At 44.4% G+C, this 13952-nt stretch overlaps 1 protein-coding gene across 1 annotated transcript in view; it reads left to right on the plus strand.

Moving 5' to 3' along the window:
• LOC111979890 (corticotropin-releasing factor receptor 1) overlaps positions 1 to 13952 on the plus strand; it is a 159863-nt gene that overhangs the window by 132269 nt on the left and 13642 nt on the right. The window contains exons 7-11 of the mRNA XM_024010563.2: positions 175 to 295; positions 5605 to 5758; positions 5877 to 5937; positions 7877 to 7949; positions 9237 to 9322. Coding sequence (XP_023866331.1) covers positions 175 to 295; positions 5605 to 5758; positions 5877 to 5937; positions 7877 to 7949; positions 9237 to 9322 — 495 coding nt within the window. The remainder of the gene's footprint in view (positions 1 to 174; positions 296 to 5604; positions 5759 to 5876; positions 5938 to 7876; positions 7950 to 9236; positions 9323 to 13952) is intronic.

Raw genomic sequence — 13952 nt, forward strand, 5'->3', positions numbered from 1 at the left:
CAATGTATTGACTTAGGCGTCAAGAACCGTGATACATATCTTTTTGCAAAAGATACACAATGTGATGCATAGCAATGATACTATGTTGCACTGTAGAGTATAATTAATAGGTACCAGTGCTTACCCTTTCCTCTATTCTCCTCTATTCTCCTCTATTCTCCTCTCTTCCACCAGGAGTATTCGCTGCTTGAGGAACATCATCCACTGGAACCTGATCACAGCTTTCATCCTGAGGAACGCCACTTGGTTCGTCGTCCAGCTTACCATGAACCCTAAGGTGCACGAGAGCAATGTGGTGAGTACAGGGAAGTTAACTGTACATCCATTTCAGGTCGGTTTATATGCAATAAACATATACATACAGGTAACTGCCAAAATAAAGGAAACACCATCATAAAGTGTCTTAATAGAGCGCCCTCAGAAGCCGTTAAAACAGCTTCAATGTGCCTTGGCAAGTGTTAAAATCTGCTGACTGAGACGGCCATGGTATATGGTTTACATCGTTTTCATGCTCATCAAACCATTCAGTGACCACATGTGCTCTGTGGATGGGGGCATTGTCATCCTGGAAGAGGCCACTCCCATCAGGAAAGAAGTGCTTCACCATAGGTTGAAGGTGATCACACAGAATGGCTGTGTTTATTGGTGTTTACCTTACCCTCTAAGGGGATGAGAGGACCTAAACCATGCCAGGAAAGTGCACCCCACACCAAAACAACACACACACACACACACACACAACTAACTTTGGAGTACCATCATGTTGTCCTGGTTCACTGTTAATTGCCCCTAAGCTCGCCTCCCTCTTGATGTTATTGCTTGTGCAAACTGAGCGCGCTCAAAGCCACCCAGGGGCCTCCTGAGGGGCGCAGCGGTCTAAGGCACTGCAGTGCTACAGGCGTCACTACAGATCCCGCCTCGATTCCGGCCGCGACCGGGAGACCCATGAGGCAGCGCACAATTGGCCCAGCGTCGTCCGGGTTAGGGGAAGGTTTGGCCGGCTGGGATGTCCCTTGTCCCATCGAGCTCTTCTGAGTCCGTACTGGAGTTGCAGCGATGGGACAAGACTGTAACTACCAATTGGATATCATGATATTGGGGAGAAAAGGTAGAAAAATAAATAAAAGTGACCCAATCAGTCAGCCCTCCTCCTCCATCTATTCTTCTTCTATTCTGAGAAGAAACAAGATGGCTGCCGTCAGCTATTAGCCTTGAGAAGTTCTGCTTGTCATTTGAAAGAAGGAGGCTTGATGGCCCGTTTAATTTATTATTTGCGCAAGGTCGTGAAGCAAGTGACCTGCAGAGGAACACAGCATAGTACATAAGTCAGGGCTAATATGTAATATGTTAATAGCAACAGAACAAGTCAACGGTTGTCAGATCATAAAATAATATATTGATTGCTTTAGTGAGGTTTTGGGTGTGGTTAATTAAAGATCAATGACTTACTGATTAGGTGTCTTTCTGTTTTTTTTCATAGACCACATTCCATTGACAGGAACATTTGGAAAATACGAAATGTTTGAAACTTTTTCCACATGTTGTTACGTTACAGGCCTATTCTAAAATTAATGAAATCGTTTTTTCCCTCATCGATCTACACACAATACCCCATAATGACAATGCAAAAACTAGTTTTTAGACATTTTTGCAAATGTATAAACATTTTTAAACTGAAATATCACACTTACATAAGTATTCAGATCCTTTACTCAGTACTATGTTGAAGCACCTTTGGCAGCGATTACAGCCTTGGGTCATCTTTGGTATGACACTACAAGCTTGGCACACCTGTATTTGGGGAGTTTCTCCCATTCCTCTCTGCAGATACTCTCAAGCTTTGTCAGGTTGGATGGGGAGCATTGCTGCACAGCTATTTTCAGGTCTCTCCAGAGATGTTCAATCTGGTTCAAGTCCGGGCTCTGGCTGGGCCTCTCAGGGACATTCAGAGACTTGTCCTGAAACCACTCCTGCGTTGTCTTGGCTGTGTGATAAGGGTCGTTGTCCTGAGGTCCTGAGCTCTCTGGAGCAGGTTTTTATCAAGGATCTCTCTGTACTTTGCACATCTGTACATCTTTCCCTCGATCCTGACTAGTCTCCCGCTGAAATTCACGATTCCAAAACTTCCAATTTGTTTCTTTTGAACCATTTCCATGACTTGATTGTGTGTTTTGGATCATTGTCTTGCTGCATGACCCAGCTGGGCTTAAGCTTCAGCTCACAGGCGGATGGCCTGACATTATCCTGTAGAATTCTCTGATACAGAGCAAAATTCATAGTTCCTTTTATTAAGGCAAGCCATTCAGGTCCTGAGGCAGCAAAGCATCCCCAAACCATCACACTACCACCACCATGCTTGCCGTTGGTATACATTTCTTACTGTGGAATGCAGTGTTTTTGCCAGGCCTAATAGGACCCATCTCGTCCAAAAAGTAATTTCTTTGACTAATCTGTCCATAAAACATTTTTGATGATCATTCAGGTGCTTTTTGGCAAACTTTTGGACGTGATGGGTCCCATTATGTCTGCAGCAAGACAATGATCCAAAACACACAATCAAGTCATGAAAATGGTTAAAAAGCAACAAATTGGAAGTTTTGGAATATCTTAGTCAAAGTCCAGACCTAATCCCAATTGAGATGTGTCAGGACTTTAAATGAGCAGTTCATACTTGAAAACCCACAAATGTCACTGAGTTAAAGCAGTTCTGCATGCAATAATACTATTTTGCGGGACTGTAACTGCATACTGTGTAGTAATCGTACTACATACCATTTACAACATACTGTTGCAGTAAAAAACGAATATCAGCATACTAGGCTTATCCTACTGAGAACACGTCAGCTAATGTGCAATTGTGTTGATTCCCGCCATTCAATCATTTTGGTACAGCGCATGCCCTCACCTGTTTATCAGCTATTGTCAGACACATGCGGGTCTCGAAAGAAGATTCTCTTCCTATTTTCAAAAGGCGAGTTGTCTAGGTCAAAAGCAACTCTCGAACCTCGGGAGAGTTATTTTTCACTTTTGAAAGCTGTCATTTTTGTGTTTTTTTCTCGTCCTTGGTACACTGGGTTCACCCTGCGAAAATAGGACGGTAACGATAGCACGCTATCACACTCAACCACGGCCCCACTTCACTGATCACACTGAGAGTCTCTCACCGATTAAAAAGAAAAAATGGAATGAACTTGTGCCTTTAGAAGTGCCTTTAGACTACACAAGGGGTAGAGTAGAGGGAATTGGAAAGGGCAACTTGGGATCTTAGCCCAAATACACTGAGATTGCTGGCTGTAGAGTCCCATTTTCTGTGTGATGATTTGATGGGTAGTACCGGGTCAGGGAGTCTTTTGGTATGTCCTTGAAGTAAGTGGGGAGGCTAGATAAATGCGAGTCAAGATTTTTCAAACTCCTTACTATATTATTTTCACTAGGTACCATATGAATAACTACCTGAACAAATGTTAAATTAAAATATTTGTTCTTATTGTCGTGAAAAGGAGGTAAATAAGTAACACCTGATTTGGAAAAACTCTCCGGACCTGCATGACAATAAGGAGTTCTCGTCTAAGCCTCTAGTCTTACATTTGTTAGGGAATTTTCATGAAACTACTATAGTTAAACACTTAGACAACACATTCATCACAGGCCTTCAGAGATGGACTTTGCTACTTTTGAACAAACGCCAAATGGGAGCATCTCCCCCCCTCCTTCCGAACTGATATCATCGCCCAATGAGTTGTCTCTCATCCGTCTTCAGAGAGAGATTAAAGACTGACAGAACTCCTGCCTCATCTCCCAGCTGTAGACACCTAGTCCAGACTCCCCCAAGTGCCATTCTCTGACTCTCTCAATCCAAAGTAACTCCCAAATGGCTCTCAATGATCTGGTCTCATTATTTGTCAAAGACGATGGAGATTGAAGTGTTAAAAGTGGCATACAGATGTGTACTATCTTAAATTGACCAGTTTCTCACAGCATGAAAATAATCCTGCAGCAGCAGAGAATGTGAATTATTATGTGGATTTTAATTAATGAACATTTTTGTATGTGTTGATAAATGTTTCTTTAGGACAAATAGTTTTACATTTCAAAGTGGAAATTGATAACTTTAGAACCATTTTGAATCCTCAAATGCACTTCAATTAGCATTTTCTGCTGCGCGAAAGAGTGACCAAATTAAGATAGCACATCTACATTGACTTTGGATCTGTTGAGAGGTATAGTGTAGGATCCTACAGTGTAGGATGACTCAGACTGTCGTAGGCCATGGGAGGTGAGAGCTATGATGCAGTCTAACAAGTAACGCAGGGGGTCAAATCTGCGTTTCTTAAACCGCTGCAGTGACCTTTGTTTGCCAAACATCTGCCTAAGAACCAGTTCCAAATTGTAAACATTCAGAGAGTCCTTTTTGTCACTACTCAGAGCATGATAGAGACTGCTGCATATGTTAAATAAGGATCGCACGGTGGAGTTTCACTCGCAGGTTGAGTGTTTTATAGAGAGACTACTCACTGGGCACACTGGTTGAAATGTTGTTTCCACGTCATTTCAAATGAAATTACATTGAACCGACGTGAAATATAGACGTTGAATTGACGTCTATATACAGGGGAGAAGAGGGACAAAACTAACACTTTTCCTTTTTTCCCTAATTACTCGTCGATAGAGGTCGATAGAGCTAGAGATACCATATTTTATAACGAACAACGTATACAGGTCCTCTACCATTAGCAACTGTAATTTCATTTCTGTAGTAAATTAGTTGAAATTAAATAGACCAAGAATTGAAATACCACAACGTTACTTTTTTCTACCTGCCGGTGGGAGTAACGCAACCTTGGGAGGGAAGTAACAGCTGGCGAGAAGCGCACAATATCTGTCTTATCTCCATGTTTTTGGTTTGTAATGCTCATTTCTTTCAACAAATGTATTATCAGACATAATTTCTTGTTTGTGTCCATTTGAATAATTAAATGCTGTAGGTTCATATTTTATGAAAATTTACCATGGGTCAACATCACAATGTTGCACAACCACAATATTTTGCCTATATTGATCAGACTAAAATGGGTCACATAATAGCTATATTAACCATCATTTTCTTATCTCACTTTAATGGGAATGTAGTAGGGGATGTTTTTCACCATTTTCAAAGACTATTCAAGCTTAAATCAAATCAAATCAAATGTAATTGGTCGCATACACATATGTAGCAGACGTTATTGCGAAATGCTTGCGTTTCTTGCTCCGACAGTGCAGTAATATCTAACAATATACAACAATACACACAAATCTACCTCTGCCCTGTGTTACTTTCCTCCCTGCTCTCCCCAATAAGTCTTACTCCTACTCGATCTCATCACATGTCCATAAAGAACCGGGGCTGCATCCGGAATGGCACCCCATCCCCTATATAGTGCACTACTTTTGACAAGGGCCTACAGGGCACCATTTCAGACGCAGGCCAGATCATTTTTTCCAATAAGCAATAACCCACTAAGGAGTGAGGAAAGGAACCAGTGGTACCTTTACTGCTCTCACTTTTGTATTTTTACTCGCCTGAATCTTTTTTGTTATTCTTTCCTTCCTCTCTAATAAAAGTTGTGGTGCCGGCTGGTCACGGCCGCCTATAACTACTTCCACGTGACAAACTTCTTCTGGATGTTTGGGGAGGGCTGCTACCTGCACACAGCCATCGTGCTCACCTACTCCACGGACAAGCTACGCAAGTGGATGTTCATCTGCATCGGGTGGTGTGAGTAGCCTACACTTAGTTCATCGACGGAAAGACGGATGTGCGTTGATCTATTCATTCGAGTGATCACAAAGAATGTACGCCAACTGTAACGGAGACCGTGTGTGACGTTTTACAGGTATCCCTCTTCCAATCATCATTGCATGGGCCATTGGCAAGCTTTACTACGACAACGAAAAGTAAGTAAAAAATGGTTTCTTTCTCATTCTCGAATCTCTATTCGCGCCCCTGTGTAATCCATTTGTCTTCGGAATCAGGCAACAATCTTGTCCGTGTCTTGCTCCCCTCAGACCCATCAGAGTGATACTTGTAGTGGATGAGAGATGGATGTCACCCAATCATCTCCTTAACTTTCTGCATTAAACGATCAATTCATCTTCATTTCAAGGGAGTCTTGGTGAACCTGTAACCTGTAATTGCTCTGCATACAGAATAGCAGGTTGACATTTATTGTCGTGAGTCTTGTCTAGGTGGCGGAACATTGCAATTTCCCCTCAGATAGGCCAGCTGAAAAGTCAAAATTGGCTATATTGTAAAAATTCATGAAAACAGAAATTGCCTTTTTGGTTTTAATTTAAGGTTAGGGTTAGGCATTCGGGCTAGCAGTGTGGTTAAGGTTAGGTTTAAGATCCGATTTTGGGACTTTGTGGCTGTGCCAGCTAGAGACCACTCTGCAGAGCTGTCTCCAGAACAAGATTCATGATGAAAAACGCTATCCTGCTACAGAATATGGGATCCATTGACCGATGTGAATCCATACCCATTACCAATGTGAACGCTAATCTGAGAGTGACCTAGTGTGCCCAATAAATAATAGATGAATGTGTCGGTTATACCATTAGGGCAGTAATGATCCATTGATGAGGCCTTAGAAATGTACTATAGATATGTTTTATGATGAGAAATACTGTCATTAAAGCATTAGTGTGTGAAGATCCCATTGATGACACATCAGATAAGATAAATCATTTGTTGAGCTCAAAAGATACGTACCTGCAATCAGTTATCACTGGGCAGTCAAAAGCTCTCCGCTGTCAGAGATATAACTCTGATTTAAATGCTTATTTTATAGCAAGGCACTTCATCATAACTCAGTGGCCTTGTGGTTAGTGTCCACCCTTAGATTGGAAGGTCGGGAGTTTGATCATCAGCTGAATCATACCAAAGACTTTAAAGAGGGGACCTGGTGCGCCTCTGCTTTGCACTCAGCATTAAGGAGATTTAGCGGCCATAGCCGTGGGAAGTGGGGGTGCTGAGGGTGCTGCAGCACCCCCTGATAAATATGAAAAAAGGGAAAACATTTTTACTTTGAAAAATAGTGCACTGGGCCTTTAATAGTCCTGTATTAGCGGACCAATATAGCCAGTCTAACAGTCTGCAGCATGGGTAAAAACGTATCCCTCCCCCCCAGTCGAAGAAAAGAATTGCAGCACCCCCACCCTACTTCCCGCTTCTATGGGTAAGGCCCTGCGACAGACTAGTGTTCTGTCCGGGGGTGTATTTCATTATCAACACAACAGGAATCTGACAGTTTCCACTGCATCACATCGGAGTGTCTCGCTTACACAAGGGTTGCCGTGATATCCACCCTCCTAAACCTGTTAGCTTGTTTTTCATAATGCTCAGCGGGACGAAAACAAACTTCTATCTAGACACAGTTCTCCCTAAGCCTTCTGCTCTTTCCTTCTCTCTCTCTCGCGCTCTCTCTCGCTCCCTCTACCTCTCCCTCTCCCTGACGCCAACAATGTGAAGACAGAACAAATTAATAAGTCACTCCACTGAATTGAGTCTGTAGAATGAGTGAATCTGGAGCATCTCATCCCCTTGGAGAGCGTCTATTTTTTCTTTTTTCCTCCCTTTGTTTTTACATCAAAATTCTTTGTTTTAGGTGTTTTCTGTTGCTAGACAGGAGTGCTGTACTTTACAAAGGCCTCTCTTGGTCTCTGCCCGTACTGGCTTTGATAGGCTATGGCCGTGGCCCATGCTCGTTTTTGTCAACAATAAAAAAATTGTTGTCAAAGGTCCCGCAGTCTGCTTTGTCATTGAATAAATGTGATTGGTTGACCTTCTGACATCGGCCAGTATGATTGGCTCAATTCTCTGTGTTCTAAATTGCAGGTGCTGGTTTGGGAAGAAGGCAGGAGTGTACACAGACTACATCTACCAGGGCCCAATGATCCTGGTGTTGCTGGTAAAACAGTGTTAAATCAAATGTATTTATATAGCCCTTCTTAGATCAGCTGATATGTTACACAATCCTTTTCACATTTCTCCATATTTCTCCTCCTTGTATAGACATTTATAGACATAGTGTTCTAGCCTTGTCAGGTTTTCCTACATCCATGACCAGGCTCTTCCCCTTTACACTTTCCCTCTGTGTTTGTATTTACGGCACCGTGCAGGTAGGAAAACCGCCAAATTAACATTACTGTTCACTCAAGCAAAAATTGTGTTTCGAAGCCAAGTAATTGCTTCAAAACAAACAGTAGAAAGGTCATTAACATTCGATGGTGTGTGAACTTTATAGCGCAGCCTTCCAACGTACACACTCACGCACATGCTGTAATATCATCATGTGAAGCTATTTGAACGACGTGACACCTACTACACATACGCAGAACTGACCGGGTCATTTGGAATGAATATGACGTATGAGGAATATGTATGAAAAGTATATGATTTGCAGCATGCTTAAACTGTAACTGTTTTAGCTCAGCGTAACTATCTTAACACATATCCCCTTAAGCAAGTTTAAATATGTGAGCTATTTTCTCATGCCTTCTCCCTACATAACTCATCAGATACGCACACAGCGTTGGAACACGATTTAAAATATCATACAACTAGCAGGCTATATTTTAATGTAAAAAATGGATTTGATTGATTTTCCCTTAAAACTGTTGTCAATCATCCTAAGACCTTTACTCGTTGTTTTGGCAGATGGTTTTCATTTTATATTTATTAGTTTGCTCAGAATTCTGTTGGAGAATTCTGTTTGAGATGCAGCATTTATTGCACATAAAAGTAGCACGGTCCAGATTTTGGACACAGCTACTCATTACAGGGTTTTTCTTTATTTTGACTATTTTCTACATTGTAGAATAATAGTGAAGACATCAAATCTATGAATTAACACATACGGAATCATGTGGTAACCAAAAAAGTGTTAAACAAAATAAAATGGATTTGAGATTCTTCACAGTAGCCACCCTTTGCCTTGATGACAGCTTTTCCCAAGTGTTTGTCTTTCCCATGCAGATTTAACAGATTTATAATCTATACCACTCAGTAAAAATGCAGAGATTGCAAAAAAGTTTTTATATAGACTTTATTTGGCACCGGTCTCCTAGCATCACTTAAAGCCCAATACAGTTATTTCCAGCACAGACAAATATTGTTTTATTAAATGTTTCTCTCTCACAACTGATCAATTTAAATTCTGACCAATTCAAAATTCTTATTTTCTCTCTGTTTTCAGATCAACTTTATATTCCTCTTCAACATTGTGAGAATCCTCATGACCAAGCTGAGAGCCTCCACCACCTCAGAGACAATACAGTACAGGTGAGCCAGGACCAGAACCCCAAATTCCCTTTACAGTGCATTACTTTTGAACAGGCCCCCATAGGTAGTGCTTCACATTTTATTGTGTTACAAAGTGGGATTAACATGTATTTAATTGTTATTTTTTTGTCAACTATCTAGACTATCTACATGTTAAAGTGGAATATTTTTTTAATTTCATAACAATAAAATACTAATATACCTTGTTTAGATAAGTATTTACCCCCCTGAGTCAATACATGTTAGAAACACCTGTAACGGCTTTCCTCCTCCTCTTCTGATGAAGAGGAGGAGCAAGGATCGAACCAAAATGCAGCTGAGTTTGAACACATAATTTATTAAAGAAAACACGAACTTGACTAAACTAACAAAAACAACAAACGGTGTAGACAGACCTAGACGACGAACTTACATAAAACAAGAAGAACGCACGAATAGGAAACATAGGCTACACAAATGAACGAGGAACAAACAAACCGAAAACAGTCCCGCGTGGTGAACAGACACAGACACGGAAGACAATCACCCACAAACAAACAGTGTGAAACAGCCAACCTATATATGGTTCTCAATCAGAGGAAAACGTCAAACACCTGTCTCTGATTGAGAACCATATAAGGCTAATTACAAGTGACCTAAACATAGAAACACAAAACATAGAATGCCCACCCCAACTCACGCCCTGACCAACTAAACACATACAAAAATAACATAAAACAGGTCAGGAACGTGACAGAACTCCCCCCTCAAGGTGCGAACTCCGGACGCACCACCAAAAGTCTAGGGGAGGGTCTGGGTGGGCATCTGTCCACGGTGGTGGCTCAGGCTCTGGGCGTGTCCCATCCCACCATAATACATCCCCACTTTTTATCCCCCTCACAATGCCCACCCTCCAAATAACCCCACCTAAATTAAGGGCGCTATCAGGATAAGGAGCAGCACCGGAATGAGGGGCAACACCGGAATGAGGGGCAACACCAGAATGAGGGGCAACACCAGAATGAGGGGCAACACCCAGAATGACTGGCGGATCCTGGCTGGCTGGCTCTGGACGCTCTTGGCTTGCGAAGGCTCTGGCGGTCATGGCCGCTGACGGCTCTGGACGGTCATGGCTCGCTGACGGCTCTGGACGGTCATGGCTCGCTGACGGCTCTGGACGGTCATGGCTCGCTGACGGCTCTGCGGTCACTGGCTGCTGACGGCTCTGGACGTCATGGCTCGACGGTCTGGACGGTCATGGCTCGCTGACGGCTCTGGACGGTCATGGCTCGCTGACGGCTCTGGACGGTCATGGCTCGCTCGACGGCTCTGGACGGTCATGGGCTGGCGGAAGGCTCTGGCTGATCCGGTCTGGCGGAAGGCTCTGGCTGATCCGGTCTGGCGGAAGGCTCTGGCTGATCCGGTCTGGCGGAAGCTCTGGCTGATCCGGTCTGGCGGAGCTCTGGCTGATCCGGTCTGGCGGAAGGCTCTGGCTGATCCGTCTGGCGAGGCTCTGGCTGATCCGGTCTGGCGCAAGGCTCTGCGCTCCTGTTGGCGGACGGCTCTAGCGCTCCTGTCTGGCGGACGGCTCTGTAGGCTCATGGCAGCGGCGGCTTTGCAGGCTCATGGCAGACGGGCGGCTTTGCAGGCTCATGGCAGACGGACAGTTCAGACGGCGTATGGCAGACGGGCAGTTCAGGCGCCGCTGGGCAGACGGGCAGTTCAGGCACCGCTGGGAGACGGGCAGTTCAGGGGCGCGCTGGGCAGACGGGCAGTTCAGCGCCGCTGGGCAGACGGCAGTTCAGGCGCCGCTGGGCAGACGGGCAGTTCAGGCGCCGCTGGGCAGACGGGCAGTTCAGGCGCCGCTGGGCATACGGCAGACTCTGGCCGGCTGAGACGCACTATAGGCCTGGTGCGTGTACCGAACTGGAGGTACCGGGCTAGGACACGCACCTTCAGGCTAGTGCGGGCAACACAACAACAGGGCACACTGGACTCTCGTGGCGCACTCTAGGCCTGGTGCGTGGTACCGGACTGGTGGCACCGGGCTGAGGGCACGCACATCAGGTTAGTACGGGGAGAAGAAACAGTGTTACAGGGCTCTGGAGCGCACAGGTGGCTTAGTCGTGGTGCCGGAACTGAGGCACTGGGCGGGAGACACGCACCATAGGCAGAGTGCGTGGAGGAGAACAGGGCTCTGAAAACGCACTGGAAGCCTGGTGCGTGGTGTAGGCCACTGTTGGTACTAGGCTGGGCGGGGAGGTGCACCGGAATATACCGGACCGTTCAGGCGTACTGGCTCTCTTGAGCATTGAGCCTGCCCAACCTTACCTGGTTGATGCTCCCGGTCGCACCGACCAGTGCGGGGAGGTGGAATAACCCGCACCGGGCTATGTAGGCGAACCGGGGAAACCATGCGTAAGGCAGGTGCCATGTATGCCGGCCCGAGGAGACGCACTGGAGACCAGACGCGTTGAGCCGGCCTCATGACACCTGGCTCAATGCCCAATCTAGCCCTACCAGTGCGGGGAGGTGGAATAACCCGCACCGGGCTATGCACACGTACAGGAGACACCGTGCGCTCTACTGCGTAACACGGTGTCTGCCCGTACTTCCGCTCTCCACGGTTAGCCTGGGAAGTGGGCGCAGGTCTCCTACCTGCCCTTGGCCCACTACCTCTTAGCCCCCCCCCAAGAAATTTTTGGGTAGTACTCACGGGCTTTTCAGGCTTCCAGCCACGTCTCCTTGCTGCCTCCTCATACCACCGCTGTTGGGCTCTCGCTGCCTCCATCTCCTCACGAGCGCGGCGATATTCCCCAATGTGCGCCCAGTGTCCTTTTCCCTCCAATACTTCGTCCCAAGTCCACGAGTCCTGGTTGCTCTGTTGAGCTCTCCCCCGCCGCTTGGTCCTAGGTTGGTGGGTGATTCTGTAACGGGTGTCGTCCTCCTCTTCCTCGGACGAGGAGAGGAAGGATCGAACCAAAATGCAGCTGAGTTTGAACACATAATTTATTAAAGAAAACACGAACTTGACTAAACTAACAAAAACAACAAACGGTGTAGACAGACCTAGACGACGAACTTACATAAAACAAGAAGAACGCACGAATAGGAAACATAGGCTACACAAATGAACGAGGAACAAACAAACCGAAAACAGTCCCGCGTGGTGAACAGACACAGACACGGAAGACAATCACCCACAAACAAACAGTGTGAAACAGCCAACCTATATATGGTTCTCAATCAGAGGAAAACGTCAAACACCTGTCTCTGATTGAGAACCATATAAGGCTAATTACAAGTGACCTAAACATAGAAACACAAAACATAGAATGCCCACCCCAACTCACGCCCTGACCAACTAAACACATACAAAAATAACATAAAACAGGTCAGGAACGTGACAACACCTTTGGCAGCGATTACAGCTGAGTCTTCTTGGGTAAGTCTCACAAATCAAATGTATTTATATAGCCCTTCTTACATCAGCTGATATCTCAAAGTGCTGTACGGAAACCCAGCCTAAGAGCTTTGCACACCTGTATTGTATTTTCAGAATTCTTCAAACGCTGTCAAGGTGTTGGGGATCATGGCTAGACAGCACTTTTAAAGTCTTGGCATAGGTTTTTAAGCAGATTTAAGTCAAAACTGTAACTTGCCCACTCAGGAACATTCACTGTCTTCCTGGTAAGCAACTCTAGTGTAGATGTGGCTTTGTATTGTAGGTTCCTGTACTGCTGAAAGGTGAATTCCTCTCCCAGTGTCTGGTGTAAAGCAGACTGAAGCAGGTGTTCCTCTTGGATTTTTTGCTTAGCTCCATCCCAGTCTTTGCCGATGTCAAGCACACCCATACCGTGATGCAGCCACCACCATGATTGAAAATAAGGAGGCAGTTATTCAGTAATGTGCTGTGTTGGATTTTCTGCAAACATAAGGCTTTGCATTTAGGCCAAAAGTGTATTCCTTAGCCGTGTTTTGTTAATTAATTATTTTTGTAGGACTTTTGTGCCTTATTGCATACGTATGCATGTTTTTTATATTTGAATTCTTCTTTTCACTCTGTCATTTAGGTCATTATTGTGGAGTCACTACAATGTTTTAGTTTTCTCCCATCACAGCCATTGAACTCTGTAGATGTTTTAACATCACCAATGGCCTCATAGTGACATCCTTAAGCAGTTTCCTTCCTGTCCTGCACCTCAGTGCAGAAGCACTGGGAAGTTTAATGCGTCATCCACAGCATAGTTATTAACTTGACCATGCTTAAAGATATATTCAATGTCTGATTTGTTAGTGTTACCCATCTACCAATCATTGCCCTTCTTTTTGAGGCTTTTGAAAAGCTCCCTGGTCTTTGTAGTTGAATATGTGCTTGAAATGTAATACTTGACTGGGGGACCTTACAGATGCTGTATGTATGGGGGACAGAGGAAGGGGTAGTCATAAAAAATCATGTCAACCCCTATTAGTCCATATAACTTACTATATTATTTGTTAAGCCAAATTTTACTTCTGAACTTATTTAGGCTTGCCTAAACAAAGGGGGCGAATACTTATGCAATGACAATATTTTAATTATTACATTTTTATTAACTTGTAAACATTTGTCGAATTTTCTGATTAATGACCAAAAAATACAATTAAATCG

This window comes from Salvelinus sp. IW2-2015, linkage group LG20 (genome assembly GCF_002910315.2).
Source record: "Salvelinus sp. IW2-2015 linkage group LG20, ASM291031v2, whole genome shotgun sequence".
In the NCBI taxonomy this organism is placed as follows: Eukaryota; Metazoa; Chordata; class Actinopteri; order Salmoniformes; family Salmonidae; genus Salvelinus; species Salvelinus sp. IW2-2015.